This window comes from Lepus europaeus, chromosome 21 (assembly GCF_033115175.1).
Source record: "Lepus europaeus isolate LE1 chromosome 21, mLepTim1.pri, whole genome shotgun sequence".
Lineage (NCBI taxonomy): Eukaryota > Metazoa > Chordata > Mammalia > Lagomorpha > Leporidae > Lepus > Lepus europaeus.
The window spans coordinates 6,128,959-6,154,925 of NC_084847.1; the positions used below are offsets into that span (position 1 = coordinate 6,128,959).

The window sequence follows — 25,967 nt, forward strand, 5'->3', positions numbered from 1 at the left end:
AGTGTGATGACCAGCGGAGGACTTCACAGAGGGACACTTTGTCCACTCTGCAGCCAGGGCAGCAAAGAGGCCACTGAGCAGGCACTTCCCTGGGGCCGTGGAGGCGCCACGCACTTTGTTCTGGAAGCCTGTGGCCCAGAGCATAATCCGTGCACCCTCTGTGTTTTCCCGAAAGGAGCTTGGTCTCCCAGGAAGGTGACATGTAAGCCAGGCGTTGATTTGTGGTCTTTCCTGTGTTCCTTGTTCAAGATAGGAGTCCGTCCAACGATCCCTGCTTGGAGGGGCCCATGGGGCCCAGTAGTCTGACCTGCAGATACCTTATCCTGTTTCAGGAGAGACAAATCCATCCTGAAACAGCACCCAGGGCACCCTGGCGCTCCGCTTCTGACAGCGTGTGCTCCCCTCACTGTGTCGCGGGGCTTCTGTTCCACGTTGTCTCTCAGCATCTAAATCCTCCAAGAGTGACTGCAAAAGCGGCTTGTTGCCGAGAGGGATCTTGTCTCGCTCACCGGCCGCGTAGCCGGTGATAATGAATGGGTCAGCGTAATTACCAGGTTTCTTCGCACAGACAGCCAGCTGCTCTGCCACATTGTGAATTTTTCATTTTCTCTCCTTCACAATCCGAAGCGTTCCTACGAAAACTTAATCTCTGAACTGTGGCAAGATAGAATTGCAGTCTGATGCATGCCTGCCCGTTTTCTGAAACGAGGGTCTGGGCGCCCGTGGTGACGCTGGCGCTTTGGTGATGTTCGGATTTCCTGACTGTCCCCTGTTCAGGCACGCCCCTCTGTCAGCTTGCAAGCTTGGTAGCTGAAATGTGATCCGGGGATGTCAGTTGCCAGGGCTGGCAAGAGAGTTCCATCAAATGATTTGTCCTCAACAGTAAAAATGTTGGAAAATAGCCTTGCTGGTGTTCTTGAGTGAATGATATAGTCATTCTGGCATGGCTCCCTAATCCTAGTACTTTAATCACATTATGAGAGAAAGATGTGATAGGTTCCATCAGGCAGGGTGGCCTCTTCCCATCCTGATCACTGTGGGTTACAACAGCCCGTCGGACTTCAGGGCCCCTGGGTTGGTTCCCGTCCATGTGATTCCTGGAGGTGGTATGGGATTGAGAATGGGTTCTGTGGGTTGGTACCATGTGGGCACCTCACGTGTATTTCTCAGGTCTCCAGGTCACTAACGTGGCCAGCCCCAGCCTCCTAGGAAGCAACCTGTGACTGCCCTGTGGTCTCTCGGGAACACTTTTTTCTTCCTCCAGCTTCCTTTTGTGCCTTTTTGCTTGTTCTTTACGTACACCTCACTGAGTACCTGCAGAAGTACGCGTGGAAAGGATTCCGGGTAGAGTGGGAAGGCGTGGGTGGGCTGCTGCTTGGACACAGGGTGGAGATGGTGACCTCTCCTGCGAGGTCAGGTGCTCTGCAGAAGCCCGGGAGAGGCAGTGTGTGTGTGCTGGGTGCAGGTCAAGAGCTCAGAGCCTTTTCTGCGGCTCACCTGGCATAGCAGCTTCCTAGGAGGGCTCTCCTCTATGGGATGTAGTCGGGATACCCTGCCTGGATGCCGGGGCCAAGCGTGGTCAGCGGGCAGAGCTGGGTTCCCAAAGGTGCTGCGGACCTTGTGCAGTCCTGATTCGCATGTAAGCTAGGGTCACCTTGTCCCAGATGGAGCCACCAGGATGGAGTATCAGGGGTCTCAAGGAATTATCCAGCTTAATGCCCCGTGTGACTCCTCACCACGGCTCTGAGAACTTTCCCCCAGGGGAGAAAACCCTGGCCACGCTTTGCTCTCAACAGGAAGAAGCTCCCAGACTTCTCTGTTGGTAAATCTGGCTGTTGTGTTTGCTTTGAAAAGCTGCTTAGGAGGGTAGCGGGCTCCTAGATGCTGGTAGCAATGCGTTTCTCGGGACGTGAGTGGTGACTGCACCCGTGGTATGTGCATGTGTGGGAATACTTCAGTGAAAAATCCTCACAGGTCATGAATCTGCATAAAGAGAAATAAGAATGGAATGGGGAAAGAGGTATGAATAAACAGCTAACCAGGTGCACTCAGCCCCAAGGTAGCTACTAGTATGTGGACATTCGTGCATATGTATAAACAAATACACATGTATGCACTTGCACGGAGATACCGTGTGTAAATACATCCTACATTCATATTTATATGCACAATATGCATATCTATACTATACAGCCCTTCAGGGGCATACACATCCAGATGTACATTTACACGTCTGAAGGGGCTTCAGAGAGTTCATGAACTTCAAAGATACTGTGAATTTTCCACCAACTTTGGGAAGCCCCCGTGTGCCTATGTAGATGCAGGCATTTTAAAAGTTCAAGGAAATGGAATTAAAAGGTAAGTGTGTTTTGGTGCAAAATGTTTTGACATCCATGCATACAAAGGGTCCTCAAAAATTTTACGGAAAATGTTTATTTTGGAAAAAAAAAAAAGAAAGCTAGGCATGGATTTCCCAACTTCTTTGCACCAGAATACACTTTTCGTTCCATTTCCCGCAAACGCTTTGGCGTCCCCTGGGGTACCGTGGTTGAGAAGGCATTGCATGTGCGTCTTTGTTAACCTTGCAGTCTGTGTAGCGAGCCTTCCTCTGTTGGTCGCCTACCCTGTTCTCCAGTGACTGCTGTCCTACCCAGCCGTTCTCTGCCTTTTGTCTCGCCATCTCAGCAGGGTGGGGAGCCGGGATCTCACCTGGCCCTGCAGGGACAAGGCCCTGGAACACGTGGCCCAGAGGGCAGGTGTGCATCTGATCGCCTTCCCTCTGTCTCTCCTCTCGCCCACAGTGCCCGGCTTCCCGTATCCAGCCGCCACCGCCGCGGCCGCCTACCGAGGGGCGCACCTCCGAGGCCGCGGGCGCACCGTGTACAACACCTTCAGGGCTGCGGCGCCCCCGCCCCCGATCCCGGCCTACGGCGGGTAAGTGGGGCAGCCCCCCCCTCCAAGGCGGGCCTCCCTGCACCACCCTTCCCTCCCTCTTTCCTCCCCTCCCCGGAGGCACGGAGCTGTTTGCCCGCGCATGATGGTCTTGGTTGCCCCTCCAGAACGGCCCCAGCATGCAGCCCGGCCCGCGCCTGCAGTGGTGCACCTTGCAAAGAGTGTTGAAAAATGAGTGTAATTTGTCCTGTCATGGTTGGTACCTTTAAGCATTTGACATGTCACATGTTGTTATGTAAATTCTCTTTGAGACTGAATGCTGGAGAACAGAGAAATGGTTACAGCCTAAGATGTATTTCTGATGATTGCAAACATCTGGTTATTAAGGAGGTTGGACCACTTTTGCCCCTGAATTCCTCCACGGAGGGATGTGAGGGTTCCATACATAAAAATCGCTGGGGTGTAGTCGCTCCCCTCCCCAAAGACGTCTTGTGCTTTGAGGTTTATGAACCTTTGTGTGAGAAGAGAAATTGGGTGTTGCGTCAAAGGCAAACATTCAAGAGTTGAGTGAAATTGGAATTAAGATGCTTTTTTGGTTGTGTTTCACAAACGCATTGGCTTTCTTGTCTCCTCTGTGAGGAGATTGCAGATGGGTTTGTTCCCAGCTGCTTGTTGGGTCCTTAATGTGGGACTTCAGTGTGTGGCCAAGTGAGCATCAAAAAATGGTGGTGAACGCTTTAAAAAAAAAAAAAGGTGCTGACGTAGTGGCTGGCAATGGTGAGGTGCTACTTTTCCTGCCCTTTGTTAGAAGCACCAAGAGAACATTCCTGGCCCTTAGGGTTGGAGAGGGAAGGATGCTTCTAAGGCAGTGGCCCTAGAACAGGGGGGCATTTGTAAGGAAAACAGTGGTGCTGGTTGTCAGGACAGGATCACGAGATGCAGGTCCATCAAGGGGTGCAGTCCAGGGATGCAGGGCAGTCCCTCCATCGCAGGGAGTAGTTAGGCTCAACTTGTCCGCCACGCTGCCATTCAGAGACCCTGCTCTGGGGGAAAGTCCGCAGTACCCAAGAGAGTCTGCTAGGAGGCTTCTCTGACCTGTAGCTGACTTCCTGTTCCTTAGAGAGAATATAGCCACCCTCAGGACTGGCAGGCAGGGTTAAATGTGGTTTTCAACAGCTCTGTTGCTTATACGTCTGATGTCATCTGAATTAGCCTGGTCAATGCTCCATCACACTGATGATGGCAAGGAAATATTTTTCATCATTTTTTCCTATCTCACCCATTCTAAAATAGAGCATTTGAAGTGTTTCCAAATAAAACAAAGTTGAAAGTATAAAAAAAAGAAACTAGAGTGCAAAGGACGAAGACAGTGCTTTTCAGTTTTCTTGTGTAATTAAAGTGGAGTCAACTCATAGCTTCCTAGTGGACAAAGTCACAAAAATAAATAAATAAATAAATAAATAAATAAATAAATAACAAACCAGAGATCAACTGGCCCTAAGTTCTCCCTATCCTCCAAAATGCATTTACATGTCAGAAACCTTATCTATCTGACCATATGTCTTAAGGTATCATTGAGAGTATAATTTGTACCTACAGCCCCACAGTATTGAGCCCATTTTATAGTCCAGAAATGCGGTAGAGGTTTTTGTTTTTTTTTTTCCCAAGGTCACATAAGGAGTCATGAAGGAAGAAAGAAACAAACAAGTTACCCTCTGGGCTCATGTAATTATGAAAGCAAGATTCATAAGCTATAAATGCAAAATTGCAGGTTTCTACCACATTGGTTTGTCTGAAAATTGTTATCTTACCTCAGTACATAGTAATTGCAGCTTTTTGCTGTGTATACCCTCAGCATCACACTATATTGAACAGAAAAAAAATAATAAAGTAAAATTATATGGCTTATCCTCACATGGACAATTTATAAAAATCTCAGCATAACACACCTGCTATAAAATTGAAATTTTCTAACTTATAATGAACCTGCTCTTTGCCGGGAATACCCATGCATAACTAATTAATGCCACAATCACCAGGGAGAGACACAGGCACTTCCAAATGGTAAAACAGTGTGTCTCTGACTACTTCTGATGGGATTTAATTTTAATATTCCACCAGTATGCCTAATCATTGTGGTTGTGATGATGGATTGTGCCTCTTTAGTGACAGTAGTATGGCTAGGATTCTCCAACCATACTTCGCACTAAGAACTCAGAGCAGGACTCCACCGGGAGTGCCGTGCAGGGTTTTCACGTCTTCCTAAATCTGTAAGAGCGAAGTCTCAGTCGAAAAGAAGGAAATTCAGCTGATAGCCTGAGTGCTCCCTTGGATTTCAGACTTTCTGGAGTGCTCTGGCATCTTAAAGGATTCATGGGACCAGCTCATCTCGGAAAGGACTAGAGAAGAGCAAGCCACAGAACATGAGCTGGTTGGGAGATGGGCCCCCCCCCCCCCCCTTGAGTTTGTGGAGGCAGGTAGCCTCCTGTTTCCAGGAGATGATGTCATTGGGATGCAGGTGGTGCAGAGCTAATGGGAATCTCCTGGAGGAAATCTTCTGAAGGAAGATTTCTATGTTTAACATCTTTCTTCAGTCCTAGTCAACTCAACTCCCTGCTCATTCATATTTGTTTGTTTGTTTGTTGGGGGAGTGCTAAATAGGCAGAGACAAATAGCATCTTTCAAGGTATTTCTTCCAGTCAGAGTGGGGATGGGTGACATACAAGCTAACGATTTTGTTAAATATGGTAAGCAGTAAGGTAGGGTTTTTTGTGAACACCAAAATATGTTCTTATCCAAGCCCTAGGAGTTTAGAGAAGACTTCCCAAGAGAGAGAAAAATAAAGGATACAGCTAAGTCCAGTCATCTCCTGAGATGCCATGTTAGGATCTTGTTCTTTGAGTCTCCTCAACACCAGGTGATCCCATTCTTTCCTAAGATATCATTGAAATGTATTAAAGAATTATTTACGTTCCTGCTGTCATCAGTTGAAGAGCTATTTAACTGCCAACCTAAACCTCTGTTCTTCATGAAGGTTCTACTGTGAATCTCTGTGGTTGCTAAAATCCGAAGCAAAAGTGAGTCATGTATCATAGGTCCATGGTGGATCCCACATCCCCAGCCCTCCACAGAAAACTGGTGAATGCTACCACATCTCCCTGGCTGCATTTGTAGAGCCTTGGGTGATTCCAGCATCAAGATAATCACATAAGACTCACTAAGGATGCCTTTCCACTCACCCATTTCCTTTTATAGATTCGATGTTTCTGTCCAACTCGTGATATTTTCTGAAGTTCCCTCCAATAACTTAAAAACACAAGATTTGAAGAAGCCCTCATCTATTTTCTTGCACCTGCCTACACTGAATACTTTAAGGACATTAATGCATAATTATTCCTTCTTGGGGCAGGGACTGTATTGAGGATGATGAAGGAATCCTCAAAACAAGTAGAAGACCCTAAACCCATCCAGCCAAGTCCCTATTGATTGCTAAGATGGATGGAAAGGGCTATGTGATGTTAGAAGGAGCAGGCTAGGATTCGTACAGTCCTACCTAGGGTTTGAGACAGATTAGACTGAGCCCCAAAATCCTATCTCATGCAACCTTAGTAGCTTAATTAACCTCTGTAGAGTCAGTTTCCTTAGAAGGAGAGTGAAGAATGGTCTTGCCTTTGCAGGATTGATCAATGGTGTAGTGGGGACGTGCATGCAAGCTTACAAATAGGAAGTCCCGTTGTATGCCACAGGTTCAGTCAACTGTAGCTTCTAGGCTGAGGTTGATAGAGTTATTGAATTTTTATTAGCTGCCCACACTCTGCTCTTTTTCAATGCCCTTTTGGCATGTGTTCAACACACAGGTGAATCTTAGATCTCCCTCTATGCATTATTTACCTTCTTGCTGGGAGGCACCCACAGTTCACAGACCTCCCCTACCCCCAGGCCACAGAGATGGGTTTGGACAGAGGCACTTGAATTGTTTATGGAATGTACAGATTGTAAATAAAATATTAGCTAGGGAACAGTTTCACAGAGAGCTGAATAGATGAGGTTTTCCATATCTCTCCTTGAATTTGATCCTGGAGTTGAATTTGATAGAGGAACCACAAAGTCTGGTCTGTCTCCTTAGGGCTCACATTTGGGAGAAATGAACATTGGGTAATTACTCTTCAAAGGAGCTTGAAAACTGATGATGTGTGGACCAAGATAGCACTTGGAGACACTGGAGACAAAGCCTCCAGACTCTGTGTAGAATCCAGTGTTAGAAGACTGCAGCTCGACCCCTCCCTTTCCAGAGGAACCCTGGGAGATTGGCCTCACCATGTTCTTCTTCTTAATTATTAAACAGCTACAAATCAAGTGCCTAGTGCATACCATTTATCTTGCATAAGGATACAATAGGGTGCTATAATGGGGCACCATAGGACGTTTTAAAAAAATCCTACCCAAATCCTACCTAAGCATGCAGTGTCTGTGTAGGGTTTTGGACTTTGTTCTCTGGGAACCTTTGAGTAAAGGTGTTTTACACGTTCTCAGGTAATTAATTCTGACACATCTGTGCACAAGTTCCCAGAGTTAGCCTGTTTGAAGTATGTTTGCAATGCTGTGTGCTACTTTGAGTAAAACAAAGATACAATAGTAGTCCAGCAGAAAGCTTCTGAATATTGGCCAGTGCAAGAATGAACCCTGCAAGTAGATCCTTGGGGATGTTTGCAGATTCAGGTTTACAAAAACCCAAATTCTGACACCAGAATCTGGCACTATTTTTGTATATCTTTCTGTTTGTAAATTAGCCATGTGTTCTAGTTTTATTTTCTGAATGTCAGATCTGCAACCAGTGTATCTGATGCTTAGGAACTTTCTCATTTAATATAAACACTAGGACTAAAGTCTTAATTACCCATGATCAGACTACTTCCTAGAATTCTAACTTTAATTTTATGAGAGAGGATAATTTTTTTTAAGATTTATTTATTTGAAAGAGTTAGAGGTCTCCATCCACTGTTCCACTCCCCAGTTGGCGGCAACCAGAGCTGCACCGATCTGAAGCCAGAAGCCAGGAGCTTCCTCCATGTCTCCCATGTGGGTGCAGGGGCCCAAGCACTTGGGACATTTTCTACTGCTGTCCCAGGCCATAGCAGAGTACTAGATCGGAAGTGGAGCAGCTGGGACTCAAACCAGTGTCCATATGGGATGCTGGCACTGCAGACCGCGGTTCCACCTGCTACACCACAGTGCTGGCCCCAATAATTTCTTTTTAAGGTAACCAGAAAGTCTCTCGATTGGATATACAGAGGAAAAGCTTAAAGTTGATGTTTTTAAAGCTTTTTTAGGGAAAAAGAAATTTCAGAGACACCTTTGATAACATGCTTAAATACTATATTTTCTCTAGGAATATGCGTACAAACATACATACACACATTTCTGTACAAATACCACAGAGTCCATAGACCCACCTGCTTTCCATTCAAAATGTTATATTTTAGCACATTAAAAATTTAATTTATTTTCTAGTTAGCAAGGGCAACAGGGTAGAGAAGTTTCAAATAACCTTTCCTACAAGAATATATTTGTGGTTGGTATGTATTATATTACACAATCAGATTGTGTAGTTTGGAGCATCCCATACTTTCGTTCTTTTTGTTTTTTAAAGTAAACTAATTTGCTATACTGCAATCATTCCCTGCTTACATTCATCCAAATATTTAACTACTGCTATTACCTTTCTGAGAAAATGAGATGTGCTTTGCATTATGTTCTTGCAAATGCATATTGCAGTCCCAAAGTGATTGACAAGCAATACAATTACCTTTGTGTGGCTAGACATACCATCTCTGCTTTAAAATAGGGCTGCACCTGTTCAGTGCATGACAGTAACTCCCATCTCCTGTGACTGGGCTGAGGTTAATTCATCTCTAGCTGTATCCTAAGCTTAGGACCCTGCTCTCACTTCCTCACGTAACTGATATCTACAGTGCACCTGTTGGACGAGGCTTTAAGGTGGATTTGGGTGTATTCTTGGAAACCAGCGTGAGACTTTGTGGAAGAGCTTTCCTAGACCTGGCTCCTCCTTCAGAATGGGACAGTTAAGTGACACTGAGGATTACCATCAGCTTTGTCTCAAATATAAGTAAAATAACACTTGGGAGATGATTGCCATAAAGCAGTGATTCTCTTGGTCCTTGGATCAGCACCAACATCCTTGCAACTTGTTAGAAACATAATTCTTTAGCTCCTCCTCTCCAATCCAGATTTGTTGGATCAGAAGCTTTAGGTGTGGCATAGGATCTCCAGGTGATTCTGATGTGTGCTCAAGTTTGCCCACCACTGTCTACCAAAGGAGCTCAAAGTTTGGGCTGTAGAATCAGACAACCAGCTCTAGAGTCCCAGCTACATCAATACCTAGCTTTCTTTGGTTACTTTCTTCATGTGTACTCATCACATAGGGGTGCCACAAGAGTTCATTGTGTAAAGATAGAACATTGCCCATCACATAGGGGTGCCACAAGGGTTCATTGTGTAAAGATAGAACATTGCCCATCACATAGGGGTGTCACAAGGGTTCATTGAGATGCTGAGCTTGCCCAGTGCTGAGACTAGGGACTGACCCAGGGCGATTGCTCTGTACCTAGGAGTGGTGGTAGTAATGGTGCTTGTTAGTAACTTAGAGAATGGTGCTGTTAGTAACTTAGAGAAACATCACACTGCTGCCAAGTGGCTTTGTCTCACAACACCAGTGAAGACAACTCTGACAACTCCTCATGTTTTGGAGTTGAAGGTAGATCACTCATGCAGCCTTTCATTGCTGTCCAAAACATGCATGTGTTGCACTCCATGAAAGCAAGCCAGCCCTTCACAGTGTGGTTTGTGATCACAGTTAACGTTCTTGACTTCTGTTCTCCTGGAAGCTGCCATATTCTGTTGGGCTTCTGAGGATCCTTGAGGTCCAAGCATGCCCTTCTTCCAGGCCTTCCGAGCAGCCTGGTGCCTTCCTGCCACGGGGCTTTGCCTGGGCCTCTTCCCATTGTCTAGCCTGTCTGCCTCTCTCTCTGCCTAGCAGAGGCTTCCAGCTTTCTGTGTCACTTGTTGGGATTTCACATCTCCGTTGCTGGCCGTGTCTCTCCATTACACATCCAGGGCACCTCTGAGCCTGCCTGCTGTAGTCTGTGTGCATGGCCTTGTCACTGTGTCCCCAGATCCCTAGAAATTGCATGAGGGCAGGTGCAGTGCGGTGGGGGAGTTTGTTCTTTCTGCTCTTCATGCCTTGGCAAAGTGGTTGGGATATAGTACATCTTTTAGACAGAGAGAGAAAAACACTCGTATTCACTTCACCTGAACTTGTCAAAATGGGGAAGCTAGGTCACATTTTCTGTTTGCTTCAGTGTCTCTTGAATGTAGAATGTCCATCCCCAGAGTAATTTCCCTTGGTCCATGGTGGATGGCAAAGCAAGGCAATGAAGTTGCTCCTCTGAGCACGGATTCCTCAAAGGTGGACATCTAGGTGTGTACTTTTCTCACTTGTGGAAGTTGTTGGTACACATTGGCTTCACATGGCGTCAGCAACTGGCCAGAGGGCATAACTGGTCCTTATGAAAGAAGGGTTGGGTTTCCCATCCAGGGTTCAGCCTCAACCACACCAGGTGGCTGCTCTAATAGTCCACGCTCTGTGCCTATGGAAGAGCCCCCGAGGCCTGGGCTCCTCTGTTCTCTCCAGTGCTTACAGAAGAGCAGGGACAGAGCAGGTCCCGCTATGCACATATTTAGAAAAAGGCATGGTTTCCCATATATGTACATGGGAAATATATATATGTGTGTGTGTGAAAATTTTAATATTTTATTCATACTGGCGCCACTTCCTGTCTAGTCTCTTGAATTGCCCTCCTAATCCATGGTCTACTTTTTGCTTTGGTTTTTTTGAGCGACACAAGTCATTTGTGTTTTTTTTTTTAAAGATTCTATTTACATTTTCGCTTTATTTGTAAGGTAGACAGAAGCAGAGATAGACATTTTCTATTTCCCTAAATGCCTGCAACATCCCAGACTATGTCAACCCAAAGCCAGGAGCCCAGGATTCAGTCTGGGTCTCCCACATGGATGGCAGGGACCCAACCACCTGCTCCCTCCCAGGGTGCAGGTTATCACAAAACTGACATCAGGAGCAGAGCTGGGACTCTAATCAAGGCCCTCTGATATGGGGTGCAGGCTGTGTTCTCAGTCCAGCACCAAGCACCTGTCTGCAAGTTCCTATCTTTATGTTTTGTTCTCCTTCCCACCCCCCTCCGTTAACAACAGCCACGGATGCTGAATAACCAAGTCCTACCCAGGACTGAGACTGTAGGCTTCCTCCTCCCAGTGTGTTTTGAATTTTACTTAGAGCTGGTGCTGATAAATGACTGTCACCTATCTGCCACCTCCTCGTGCCCGATCTTTGCTCTACAGTAAGGGCACTGTCCACTCAACAGGTAGCTATTGCACACCTTCTAGGTACAAAATAGTGTGTGAAGAGTAAGTGAGGTAGAAGGCTGACTAGGCCTTTGGGTGCACAGCTTTCAATGTGAAGTGAGCCCCGTGTACAAATACCTTAAATAGGAAATAGAAATGGATGAATGGTGCAGATGAGGGTGTGAACACTGGTGTCCCTGGTCACAGAGAGGAGGAATCACTCAGCTTTAGGTGGCTGTTTGGTCACAAAGACGGGCTTGGGGCTACAGCATTAAGCGTGTTCAGTTGTGTGAGCGTTATCTAAGTCCCAGCTATGCCTCACGGGCACACACGTGCCTTCAGATTTTATTCTGTTTCGTTCTGTTTCACAATGAGTTAATGAGTCTCCAGTATCATAAGTAATTTATCCAAGGGCATAGAACTGTGGACAGGGGAGGCTGCAGTTTGACTCAAATTCTATGTGATTCCCATTTTGTGTGGCCCTCGGGTGCAGATGTATTTGCTTTTGGAGATGGTATGGGGAAGAGAGGCGTCCATAGCACAAGGCTTCGCATGTGCACAGGCGTGGCACCAGGAAGGAGTGGGGCGGAAGCTGTTTTGATTCGGCTGAAAGACCAGTTCTGTGGTTTTAGGGCCAAACTAAATAGTTGTCGCTCTTGTGTCTCATCTGATCTGTGCCACGTCCTGCTGGTAGGGGCTGGCCCTGCCTTCTGACCCCCAACAGACATTGCCTTTTTGTGTTGGAAATGTTGAGCGAGAATTCAAAGCACAGCTCAGGAAGCCACGCACCTCAGCATCTTGGATTAGGGCTTTACGCTGCTTGACAAGGGCTCCCGTGAACTGTAGCCCTCCCGGATCAAGAGTGAACAACAGCTGAAAGCTGTTCCACCAACCTTCTTAGCCTGTGAAATCCCTGCCACGTTTTAAGGATAATGGCACTTGGGGTTTTGTCAGTCAGCTCCCAAAACTCTGAGAAGTGCCCTACGGTGTTCTCCAGCAAAGCAGTGTCGCGGCCGCACATGCGTGTGTGTGCGTGTGCGTGTGTGTGCATGTGTGTGTATTTGATGTTGTTGTGGATGACCCTCCCTTGCTCAATATGCTCGGCTTACGTGTGGGTCTTCTGCGCTACAAAACCCTGCTGGGATCCTTCAGTAATCAAAGTTGTGCTTCTATTAAAACCCTGGCTCATTGGTCCTCTGCCAGCATCATAAATCATCTGGAAACTCCATGGGAAGATATCAGGGGAAGGTTATTAATAGCAGCTACCGTCCTTTGAAAAACTCGAGTTTAGAAACCAGCATTTTTAAGTCCAAGATATCCTGTGGTCCACAGAAGCCTGTGAGGTGTGCAGCGTACATATGATCCCCATAAACCCCTTTAACACTTAGGAAATTTGAATCGGTTTCCCCCGGTCACATAGCTGTGAGAGTATACTGTGAAACCTTGGAGAAGCCCACCGGCGCCCCTCCTGCCACCCACCCTTGAAGCCCCTCCTTCCTGAGATGACAGCCACGTGGGCAGTGATCAGAGGGCTCTTGGGCAGTTGACCTTTTCAGTCATAATGTGGAATTTTAGTGAGATAGAATTTATGTGTGTATGCACCCATCTATGCACATGCACACATGTATATAGGATCACATGTATACATACACACATTTGCAAATACACTCGTGTGTGTACATCCATACCCATGTGCACACACATACATTTGTATGTCAGGGCATGATATAGACAAGCACATAGCTGTATACATTCCTATACAGGTTTACATGCTAGCACAGGTGTGCACACAGTACACCTCCACATATGTACACACATAAGTTCTTGCACACACACGTAGATACATAGCTCTCACATACACATCGTTAGAGATAGGCTAATGGTATTGCCCGTATAGAAAACACTACAGACTCTGTCTCTACCTTTATGATCTCATTTTTTCACACAGATGTGTGGTTTGGATTTTTGTGGGGTGGGTGCAAACTAGGCAGCCTGACGGTAAATTCTGACCTCATAAGATGCTCACGTCTGCACAGTCCCTTAGAAACCACCTTAGTCCTCTCTGCCTCCAGAGAGCACGGGGAGTTTGGTGCCCAGCACGCAGCTGCGGGCTGATTCTGGGTCAGCCCTGAACCTCAGCCTAATTTTCTACTTTGATGTCTCCAACCTCCTTAATCAGTTGAAAGGTCTCCTTGGTTGCCGTGTATTGGATCTTGTGACCAGACTAACTTTGCCAGTGCAGGGGTTGGTGTGCCTGCATGGGGAAATGCACTAATATGGATGTTTCTCTTTGTGTGTGCACCCTTGCAGTGTTGTTTACCAGGATGGATTTTATGGTGCAGACATTTATGTAAGTATTCATTAACGTGCATGCCGTCCTTGTGTGCTCCCAGAGCCATTCTTCTTACAAGTTTGCTGCGAGTTTCTCGACTCAGTGTGGTCCGTGTGCACTTCCTGGCCTACAGGAAAGAGCCCCGTGATTTCCGTCTCGAGGCAGAAAGCCTTGGCTCATAAACTCACCTGCTGTTCAGGGAAGGTGGCGTGGCCGCCTTGCTCAACTTCTCAGTAAGAGCAGTGGCCTCCGCCAAAGATGGCATGTTGTTCATGCCGCATTAAAGAACACACACACACCCCCCGATGGAACTGTCCCCAAGGTTCTCAAAACCGTCTGTGTGTTTGCAGTGTAATATTTATAACAGCTGTGCGTACCAGCTGCAGAGGGTTAAAAGGTATTTTCATGGCTGATGTTTTTGATACTTTCCTTATTAATGTAATTTTTTTACTTATTACAACAACTCTAGAAAATCTCTCTCTCAGGCTCTCTGGCTTCCTCTTCTCTCTCTGAATATAGATTATTTCAGGAAGAAATACCTCCTAATTCTCCCGATTCAATGTGTGTCAACCTAGGCATCATGCCCTCATTTCTCTTAACCTATTATTCCTTCTACTTCCCCCAAGCCTTTCCATGTGAGTGTGCTTCTCGTTTTTGGAGAAGAACAGGGTGTCTCTCATCACAGGTACTGTGATTAAACTCACCTGTGTTGAACTTGAGGCACTTGGTCTCTCATATGGTGACATGAGCATCAGTGTTATAAAAAAATGACTTGGAATAAACCCAGTTTTAAAAATGGGAAGTATTGAGGAGTGTGTTTTCTAAATGGCATAGTTTATTTTTATTACACATGACCTCAAAGAGGCAGTGGAATCATATTTGTTGTTTTATAGACTAAATAACAAAGAAGAATAAAATCATATTTCTGATCAAATTGATGCCATTTAGTAGAAAATGAGAAAGACACTGGTTATTTAATTTTATTCCTTTTGAATTTCAAATCGTTAGAATTTTCAGACGTAGTATTAATCTCCATCAATGATGGATTTAGTAAAGTTCTATTATTGCATCTAGTATATTTTCTACAATCTGTGGGTTAGTTTTCTTTCAGTAATGAAATGAGCCAACAACCTCTATGGCCTCTATTCACCCAGTGAACAACCAATTTCCTCTTTTCTATAGCATCCGCTGCTCCTTCTCCCTTCCGCCTTCTCCAGACTTTGCGTTTGTTTTCTGTTACAGTGTGAGACAGGCCAAAGATGAGCAGGCAGCGGAGGAACCCAAATTCCAGGGCTCGCCCGCTTCACATGGGGCCTTTTGGGCAGTTATGCAAACGGCATCGCTAGGACCACAGATGACAGAACTGAATCCAGGGCTTTGTTTATTTTCACTTGGGAGATAGAAACAAGTAGCTAAGGAATGGAGAATTTAAAAAAAATATATACTAAAGAAAAAAAAAAAAAAAAAACCTCCGTCAACACCTACCCAAGAAAGAAAGAGCTGTGCCTTCTCTTCAGCCTAGCTAAGAACAAAAATGTAATTCGGCTACCATTTATTGAGTGACTGGTTTACCAAAGGATTTGCTGTCACTGTCCAAGCCACCCCTACCGGCCCACACACTTTTGTGTCATTGTCCTACTGTCCGTATTTTAAAGTCAAGATTTTCCAAAGGGCAGTTCCAAGTACCTAATGAAGTCACAGAAAAACGTACTGAAATATTAGAGTGTTGCTTACCCAGTGCATTCCTGGCTTGTCTCCAAGAAGACCGCTGGGTCTGCCGAGCTAGCTGTAAACTCTGCTCTGTGCAAGAGGATGGCTTTGGCGTGCTGCTGGCTGGGGCACTGTGGAGGGAGCGGAATGAACCAAACCACCAGACCACGCACCACTGCAACAGGGCCAGGGCTCACACATGACCTCCTGCCCATGTAAGGGAAAGAAATGATACTCCCTGTTCTCCAGAATTTACCGCACGACTCCCCTGGCCAGAGGGATGTTAGAATCTTGAACGTACTTTTTCAAGCTACCCCTGCTGTCTCCCTTTGGATACTAGTGTGTTCTGATGATTGGAAATGTCCTCAATGCTCCTTTTATGAAAGAGCTGATGGTTCAGAAGATTCCCAGGAAATCAGGAGAGATTTTTATTTTATTTAAAGAAACTTGCCCACTTAGACCCTTTTGATCTCATTAAAAACGGTGCACAATTAAAAGGCTTAGGGCAACCCGGAGAGCACCTGGGCCATGTATTAGACAAATCTGCCCCCTCTCTTGGGCTTAAGCCTCATATTTCTCAATTTTCTTGAACAGAGAAGGGTGTTTGTAGATTTGATTACTTCTGAGGGAGGAAGCTGATGCAGCTCTCAGTCTTCCCTGTGCCATCTTTGTCCATCCGGGCAGTGTATCAGGCAGCTCAGCACAACCGTAACAGCCGGCACTGCTGGACCACTGCCCTTCCCCACGTTCCCTGCTCCCTCCCTCCCATTGCCTTTGTTCCCTGCGGGCTTCCTGTCCCTACCACCTGGTGTGGAGGCCATGGGCCCTTTTTCATCCCACTGGAACACACGGATTTAAAAGACCTGCATGGGCCCTGCCACCTGGCAAGCGCAGCCTCGGGTCTGGACTCAGGCCTCCTTCAACTTTCCAGGGAAGAAAGGATGGAAGGGGGAGGCAGACAGGATCATAGACACCCTGCCATTGCCAGAGGGGACAGACTGGTTACTTACGGCTGAGAGCCGGAAAGTAAGGTTAAAAAAGAGAGAGAAGGCTCGAGTACTATGTAGGTGGCCTGTCAGCTGAGAAGAGGGAGAGTCTCAGAGTGAGGAAGAAGGCGGGGGAGGAGCGTCCCCCCCCCCCGGAGTCCCTCCTTCCTGAAGGCATGACATGTTCACATACATGCACAGGCACACACACACATGTACACATGCACATGCCTGTTTCTTTCAAAACAAAGGGATCTGGCTTTCACGATTGGCCTATCAACTCTACAGGTTCACTGTTGTTGCTCTGTGGCGCCCAAGTTAAAACAAAAATCCTCTTCAATTAACAGATGGGGCCACTTAAAATAATTCAATCAGTAATAGCAGAACTAATCCAGACAGTGTGAAAGCAGCAGCCGAGGGACTGCATTTCCTAGACCTGAAAAGCCATCTGGAATAGTTGCAGATAAAGGCAGCCAGAAACATACCAAGGAGCAGAAAACACATGTTGCTGATCCTTCATTGAGGCGCTTGTTGGTTGGCCTTCTCAGAGATCAAAGAAGACGGCATTTGGCCAAAAGATGGTGGGGAAATAAAAAGAAGATAATTATTATAGAACTGCTCAAATGAATTGAGGAGTTGTCCGTGGATGCTGAAGTAGGATAGGAAACAGAGCAGTGGAAAGAATGGAAGCCAGATAGAGAATGAATCCACACAGTAGCTAACCAATATGTCTTGATGTGATTCCAGCGCATTTTTACCATTTGCAGATTCTGTTATAACAAGTCTCTGGTTGACACCATGGCTAACAACAGTTATTTCTGGATTCATGTCACTCCGCCATCCAACTATCTTAAAACAAATTGGTGTCCTCATTTCACCCATGTTTGAGCTCAAGAAGAAGTGTCAGCCGCTTCAGAAATGCAGAGCTGGAAAGCAAGCACTCGGCAGGTGCACGCCCAAGGCTTTCTCCTTGAGCCCCTGTTTTCCGTGTGAGCTGTGCACTCCTCACCTGGCTCCCCATCCTCCCGCACCACAGGGGAGGGGACTGCCCATCAAGGAGCCTGTGGGACACAGGGTACTCAGCAATTTATCTGATTTGCTTCAGCCCCTCATCACCACTAGCCCAAGCAAAGAGCTTGGGTAAATTTCATTACCTCTTTTCTTTTTCTTCCTAAAAGAGGAAACTTTTTTTTTTAGAGGAAAGCATTTGTCCAGAAATATTCCCTGATAATCGGCTTGAGTGTTCAGCACTTAAGCCTTGAGTGAAATCCGAGAAATGCAGTGACCCACAGGAAAAGGGCAGGGTGAGAAAGGAGAGACCATGGCGGCGTGGTGGGCTGGGCAGGCCTTGGGGGATCCGTCTCCACTTGAAATGTTCACATAAGGCCGGCGCGTGGTTTAACAGGCTAATCCTCCGCCTTGTGGCGCCGGCACACCGGGTTCTAGTCCCGGTTGGGGCGCCGGATTCTGTCCCGGTTGCCCCTCTTCCAGGCCAGCTCTCTGCTATGGCCCGGGAAGGCAGTGGAGGATGGCCCAAGTGCTGCCCTGCACCCGCATGGGAGACCAGGAGAAGCACCTGGCTCCTGGCTTCGGATCAGCACGATGCTCCGGCCACAGCGGCCATTGGAGGGTGAACCAACAGCAAAAAGGAAGACCTTTCTCTCTGTCTCTCTCTCTCACTATCCACTCTGCCTGTCAGAAAAAAAAAAAAAAAGAAATGTTCACATAAGCAGTGGGAGCCGGAGGAAGCACAGAGAAGACAGAATGTTGACAGCCATAGCTGCACAAGCTTGCATGGTAGCTTGGAGAGCTTAAGTAAAACTAAATTGGAAAGGAAAGCCAGACTGTGTATTAAAAAAAATACACACATGCACACACACACACACACACACCTACCTCTGTAGGGAAGGTCCCTAAATCTCAAAGTGGTAACCACTTTAATGACTGCCCTGGAACTGGAGTATCTCACTGCAGACTCAAGACACTAACGTGACCTATCAGCCTCACCCATGAATACTTCTCACATCTAAACATTCCTGTCTGTCAGGGTTCGCTGATACCTTGTCAGTGTTAGGTTGCAATGAAGTGATGACATATTCACGACACTTATGTTAGCACTATCACTTTTTGTTCTCTTTAAATCTTTCCCTTTCCTCCACCCTTCCTTCCTACCCTCTTTATCAGAGACAGAGAGGAGAGAGAGAGAGTGAGAGAGAGAGAGAGAGAGTTTCATGTGCTGGTTCATGTCATAAATGCCTGCAATGGCCAGGGCTGGACCAGGATCGAATCCAGGAGCTGAAAACTTCCAGGTCCCATGTAAGTGACAAGGGGCCGACCAGTTGAGTCATCGCCACTGCCTCCCATGATGTGCGTTAGGAAAATGAAGTGGGCAGTAGAGCCAGGATCAAATCCAGGCTGTCTGATGTGGGTCTCAGGTGTTAGACTGAACACCCACCTTAACAGAAGGCTTGTAAACACAGACAAACTCAGGTTTGCTAGCAGCCTTGGTAGCTCCTGGGTGACAGGAATTCATGAAATGCTGTTTTGTTATCTGTGTCATTAGAGGAAATTGATTTAGTGATTAATAGTGATTTAGTAATAAGTGAAGATGATGCCACTGTAATTGTGGCTGTGCTACTGTGGTAAGTGCCCTGAAGTCAGGCATCCACATGCAATCCTCAGGTATGCCAGAGAATTTTGTTCACAAGATAGAGATTGATTTGCAATAGTTCACTTGAATCATTGGAATGTGCTTTGAAAGGTAAGGAGCCATGACAGTATCCTTTTTCTCCTCCTTAAAAAAAATAAGTGCAGATTCTATTACGAATACAGAAGGGCGGTTTTTTTCCACATCTCCATCTTCTTTAGCACTTTCAGTAACAGAGATTTGCCCCCAAATGAGTTATCAATACCCAGCATCCCCTTTGGTTTTTGATGGTCCCCTGAAGTCCAGCAAAGTACGAAAAGCAAACTTGTAAAGAAATTGCTCTGGAGTTTCTGTCTGACTTATGCATTTCTTTTATTTATTTCATTTTGCATTGAAAACATTACATTTCTGTTTCCTTATAGAGTAGTGTATCAAGAGCCTGTGTATGGCAATAAATTGCTGCAGGTATGAAATCCTGACTGGTGGAAAAACTCATCACTCTGATCGTGGGTCTGCTCTGAAATCCTTTACTAACCAGACACTTTGGGGGAGGGCAAACGTTTTCTAACATAGGAGGAAGAAAGACTTCACTGAATTTTCCAGTTTCAAAGTGAATTCTTCTAGAATATAGATGGTCACCCCTTTATCTTCTGATACGTCCACTGATTACCATGGGGGAGTTCCTTCCAAATATTAGGGCACTTGGCCCAATAGTAGCCACGATGTCAGTGAGCCATAGCCATGAAGTTGCTAGATCCTGTGTGTATCACGGTGGAGGTTTAGCTCGACTGTTCCTTCCTTGCTTAAAAAGTATCTGGATTCAAGCGGCACAAATTCATTGAAAAGAACCAGAGAGTGCCATGGGACCAATTATCTGAATAATGGTTTAGTAGGTTCGTGGGGTCTGCTGGAATGGCTAAACCACAGACTTACATAGTCCACGTTCACCATAGCTCACTTCTGCTAGAACCTCCCAGGCTTCACTGTAGCCTGTTCCTCCCCTTTGTAAACAACCCCCGAAAGAATGAATCTGGGGGGAGAGATGTCAGCATATCCATCGGTGAGAGTCTCCAGATCTGGTCCGTACCATTCACGCTGTCAGCTGCAGGGAGAGATGAATCCGAAACTCTGGACGATTAATGAAAATGTTACTACAGGAGTTTTCCTGTCACCTGTTGTTATTCTGTTGTTCTTATTATGTCAATTTAAAAAGTACTCTCTAATGGATGATTGAATTTTCATTTAAAAATACGATGTTATTACAGAGGGACATGGACATGAGAGGGAAAAATAGTTAAAATTCTGAGATCAACTTTCATGGTCACATTGGAAGAAAACTGGGCTTCCATTGCCACATCATAGCGGAATATGTGATGTGGACAGATTAGGGAGTCATGATTTATATTTATGTTTTCATTTTGAAAATACCCTTTCCACTGTTATTACAGTAATTTCAGTTACATGTGTACCAATACAACTGCTTTAGACAAAGCAAGACCAGAGTAGCCTGAGAAAGGAGGAAGCCTCTCTCTTTGTTTAAGCCCATTGCTACCTTCCTGTGCTCTCCAGCTAAGGGCAGGTGCACAGACCACACACATATTACACCCCCACCCATCATGCCCATGTCCACTCCACGCAAAAGTTTCCCCTCTCCTTGGCCGGCACCATGGCTCAAAAGGCTAATCCTCCGCCTTGCGGCGCCGGCACACCGGGTTCTAGCCCCGGTTGGGGCGCCGGATTCTATCCCGGTTGCCCCTCTTCCAGGCCAGCTCTCTGCTATGGCCCGGGAAGGCAGTGGAGGATGGCTCAAGTCCTTGGGCCCTGCACCTGCTTTGGAGACCAGGAGAAGCACCTGGCTCCTGGCTTAGGATCAGCACGATGTGCCAGCCGCAGTGGCCATTGGAGGGTGAACCAACGGCAAAAAGGAAGACCTTTCTCTCTGTCTCTCTCTCACCATTCACTCTGCCTGTCAAAAAAAAAAAAAAAAAGTTTCCCCTCTCCTCTTTACTGACTATTGGGCAATTAAAACATCTTTTCTGGAAAGAATTCTCTAAAATGAAAACCTTGATTTCCATGATCAGACTACCTTGAGAAGTCTTGGAGATGCAGGGTTGTCATCACTGTTGTTGATGCAAATGGCAGCAGTTCTATTTTTGTTTAACCCAGAATTTCCCAAATCTCTCAGCTCCTAAACGCTTTGCTTTCCCTGCTGCTGTCAGTATCCTACCAAGCACAATTTTCCTGGAGCGTCCTTTGAGGTCCTTAATGGGGATGTGCCAGAGAGTTCATTAACAAAGGTGGTGGTGGTAGAGACAGGGAGCTCCACATAGACATCTTAAATTTCTTTTTATACAAGGCAGTTGCTGCCCAACATGAAGAACATGAGTATATTTTACGAGTAGGGGGTGTAGGGCTGTGTTGTATCTCTAGTTCCCCTTTCCCTCTGCCTTGATGGTGGGGATAATCTCATTGTCAACAATGCATCTTTGTCGTAAGGTTGGGAAGAGCCAGTTCAACATGAACCCAGCCTTGTGGCTGTAGCTAGAAGCAAATACTCCTTTTTCACACATTACCACAGAACCTTGCAGAAGCTCCGGCTATGCTCAGCGAGCTGCAAAATATGAAACAATAAAATTGATTAGAGTCACCTGTTAGAAAGGCAAATTAAAGCAATTTGTATTTTTGATCATTTTACAGTGTATGCACACATATACAAGTTAATACACAACTCTGTTATTCCCATAATGTGGATTTCATAGGAAAGAAAAATAGTTAAGAAAGACAAGGCAGTAGATAGAGGTGGAGGTATCAAACCATCTAATACGTCTTTTCCCCCAATTGCTACATGTTTCAGGAATGGCTTAGACTTGTACCGTGTAATTCTATAGCCACCTGCCCCATGTGGCTATTTACACTTAAATTAAAATGAACTAAAATGAATTAAAAGTTCAGCTAGTTGCCCAAGCCACAGTTCCTGTGTTCAGTAGACACTGCTGATAGCTGGCTGCCATGTTGGACAGCACAGAGTGTCCACTTATCACCAGGTGGCCTGTTGGATGGCAGCAGTGGGACCACTGACCAAGGTAAAGATGTCTCCACTAGCTCTTATGACATTGGGAATATTTGTGAACAGGTTTCCAGGTTAAAAAAAAAAAAAGATGCAAGGGCATTGATCCCCTTGTGCCTGTCTTGTACAGCAATATTTTCTCTAAAAGGCCAAGTCATAGGCATAGAGAGAGAGGGCATTCGCAAACTGTCATGGATGGCCGGGTCTGTTGTGCAGAAAGATCCATGATACATACACCTGCGTTTTATGTTTCTACCATAGTCATCAGCCTAGTTGTCGGTGACGTTATTTTCCATTTGCACTGTAGCAGTTCCTTCCCATTTATCAAACTTGCTCCCTGTTTTCACAGAGATGAGTGTAGGAGGCGCGAGAGAGATGCGAAGTTCAAGCCAAGAGGGTTTGCAAATGGGCTGTGGCTAGAAGTCTTTGATGGCACCAAATTCACAGTACCAAATTATGGTTGGCATAACCCCCAGTGCAAATACCTTTTGTAGTCATTGTTCTTGGAGATAGAGGGAAAAACACACATGCACATACACACACACACACACCCCTTCACTCCTTTCCCCTCAGCAGTTTCAGTTGGTTTCAGCTAATGCCTGATTCTAGCCCCTCCTGACTTTGCTGACATTTAGCGGGTATGCCTGCACACCTGTGTCTTCCTGTTTGCATCCTTTGAAAGCCAAGATGGGCAAGCAGATTAGAATGGCTCCAGAAATCACTGACCTAGTTCCTCCTCAGCCCCTCGCTCAGGACTGGTGTGACAACGGCTCTGATTCTACAATCCCTCAGCACTTTTAATGAGTTTCCCTATTGGGAACTAGAAAACCCCATGTTTGGAACACGAGGTGATGTCTTGCTAAGACCTCCTTTTCAGCTTCCAGGTTTTTCCAAGAGAAACTTTGTTTCATTTTTTTTTTAAATTGGCAAATTGCTTGTGGTTATCTGTCAAGATGTTTTAGATGTGTCTTCTCCAAGAGTAATCCAAAGAACAAATTTCTTTAAGAATAAAGCAGCTTGTTTGAATTTTCATGCAAGTGATAGTAGATTTACTCTCAAAGTAGCTGTAGCCAGAAGGGAGTAAAAAGAAACGAGTGAGACCAGTTTACCTACATGGTGGATAATGCTTTTTGCTTTGTCTGTTTCCTTTCCCACAACTGAGTTTCCCCTGGACTTCAGCCAAATGTTGTAAACCACCACCCGCCATCCCTGCATTTGTGAGTTCTGTTAGATGCCCTCAAACACACAAGTGTGTCCAGAGTTGCCACTTTGGGAGGGTGAGAATCCATCCCTTCGAGGATTATGGGACTGTGTATTCTAATTAGAACCCAGAAATACCTTGTCCTGTCCGTGGGAACTGGATCTTTGTGTTAATTGTGCTGAGATCGTGCCACAGTGGTTCATGGATGGCTCTGGTCTGTTGAGCAAGAAGCTTTGTTATTTTCACGGTTTGATGATCAACGCTCCACTGAACACAGCTCCTTTCAGACATGCCTGTTCCCTCATCCTGTTTGCTTAGCTGAGTGATTGCAATTAGTGCTCCATACAACCACGTGTTAATTATTTTTCTTTTCCATTTTTTCCCTCTTAATTTTATTTACAAATTAGAAGACTTTATCATATTTTCCACACCAAATAATTCTCCATCTGAATCAGTGTGAGACATAGCAATGGGCTATCTTTAGCCAAAAGGAACGTTTAGGAGATGTTCAACATTTTTTTTTTTTTTGGTGATAACTGTGCAACGTTTTGAAAGCTAACGATGTCTTCTTCAATGGCATTAGTGATTACATGACTCCATATACAAGAGCGTACCAGTAAACTTACAACAGAAGCAGTATCTGACTTTTAAAATAAATATAAAGCAAGATAGAAAATCCACTTGAATTGAAAAAATTATAAGGAAATGATACAGGATCAGTAGAATACAGTTTAAGTTAATAGCTAATAAATACAGGTAAACTATCGATTTGAAAAATCTGGAAAGTTCAGCAAAGTATGAAGAGTGTGTACATAATCTCCTGTAATCCTCCCACCCCAAGACAGTAACTATTAACATTAAGGTATGTTTCTTTCCAAGAGCGTCTGGGCTCTTGCTTTGGGACCTATGACCGCTAACCTTTAACCCCAGCTGGGTTGATCTCCACCCTTCTCTCTCAGTGTGTTGTGTACTTCTGCTCTCAAGCTTTCATTAACCTCCACTTTGGATTGGTAGATGTGGGTAACTGCTACTGTGCTGTGCTGTCACTCGGGGCGTCCCTGGGTTGCACTCCTGCCCATGCCTAAATCCAGCCTCTCCTTGCGTTTCAGGGTGGTTACGCTGCGTACCGCTACGCCCAGCCTACCCCTGCCACTGCCGCCGCCTACAGCGACAGGTAAGAGTCTTCCTTCTCGTGCTCGACAGCTACCTGGCAGCTAACTTAGGTGGTGGGAGAGGAGGTTGTCTTCCTTCTTGGTGAACATGCATGACGACAAAGGAAGCAGCACCCACAGAAGCAGTTCCCAGAGTAAAGACAAACTCATGGCCACATAGAGAATGAATCGTTAAGCCTAGTTCATTCTAAACTTCTCCCCTTCTCTGCTAAGGCAAAACGAACGTGATGTTTTCCCCCTGTGTAGTAGTTTTTCAGATCTCTTGATTCCCATGACAGCTCACCTTGCACACACTCACACTCACACACTCTCACTCCCCATACAACTCTCTTATGGTCGGCTACAGAAGACCATGGTTAAATGTGCCTCATAGCAAGAAAACAGAAAATGATCTTGCAGGTTTCTCTCGATTGCAGGTCCCTTCTTTGTCTTTTTACAACTTTTCACACCCACCCAGCAAAACATCCCCTTGACTGCATTTTTAAATTCCAAGTACAGGAAGGGGGAGTGTATCTGGCTTTCATAAGGAGATCCCTTCTTTTTGGGCAATGCCCAGCGTTCAGTCCTGCGCACATAAGCCGACTTTGGTTTGCACAGCACAAGTTAAGACTGGCAGTGGAAGGGACAGAAGTGTTCTGGAGAAATGCAGAGATCTGAATGGGATGGGCCTGGGCAGGGCGTGGGGTGGGGAGGGCTTTATTCCCCGAGCTTAACAGATGAGCTGGTTTCTAAAACAGCAAGCCATAGCTATGTCTGCAGAGATGCCTTGAAGAGGGAAAAGTGTGCGTTTCCATATTGAATGCAGTCCTTGGCTCTGTCTTCTGGGGACATAAATGCGAATGTTCAGACGCTCTGCATGCATAAATGTCATCAAGGGGGCTTATTTTGGAAATGACTCCTTTAAAGATCCGTTTCATGAATAAAACAATAATGATAACAATTTGCATGTGTGGCTGAGGCATGCTGGGTCAGACAGGTAAGCAGGCGATGTATTTGACTCCTGAATGGGCAGTGTCCGCGGCCCCCGGGTCTCCCACCAGGCCTGTGGTGATGTCGTCCCCTCTTGGTTTGCTGTGGTGTGCTTTCTCTGCAGTTGCTTTCCATTTCTCACAAGATGTGTTGTGAGCTCATGGTAGCTACAGAAGTCTTCCGGAATGTCACAAAGCACTAAAGCCCTGAGCCCCAAAAGCTGCATTTTGGAAACCCCATGCATAAATTTGTCACACATGGCTCTTTGGCAAGTTAGAGTTGAGAGCTGCTCTCTGGTTGAATGCAGGTGTTGTGATTGTCTTAGAAACAGCCACAGTGAATTCTCAAGGCTGTCTGTAGGGAGGCTTCAAAAAAAAAAAAAAAAAAAAAAAAACCAAATAGTTGTCAAGACAGTTCTAAACACGTCAGTGATTGAGATTCCCCATAATCAGCTGCCAAGATGCAAGATATGTTTCATGTAAGTTGCTGTCTTCAATACACTTTTGACACTGGATTTAGGAAAATAGGGTCAATAAGTCTTGAAATACCCAA

General features: G+C 45.7%; 1 protein-coding gene across 2 annotated transcripts in view; it reads left to right on the forward strand.

Annotated features, from left to right (window-relative positions):
• The window catches only part of RBFOX1 (RNA binding fox-1 homolog 1), a 364,369-nt gene that overhangs the window by 306,899 nt on the left and 31,503 nt on the right, over positions 1–25,967 (forward strand). Inside the window, exons 9-11 of one of the 2 annotated variants that reach the window (XM_062180761.1) lie at positions 2,802–2,934; positions 13,642–13,681; positions 24,384–24,448. In XM_062180761.1, coding sequence (XP_062036745.1) covers positions 2,802–2,934; positions 13,642–13,681; positions 24,384–24,448 — 238 coding nt within the window. Of the gene's footprint in view, positions 1–2,801; positions 2,935–13,641; positions 13,682–19,428; positions 19,472–24,383; positions 24,449–25,967 lie in introns of both variants that reach the window. The other variant, XM_062180760.1, reaches the window with a different exon arrangement.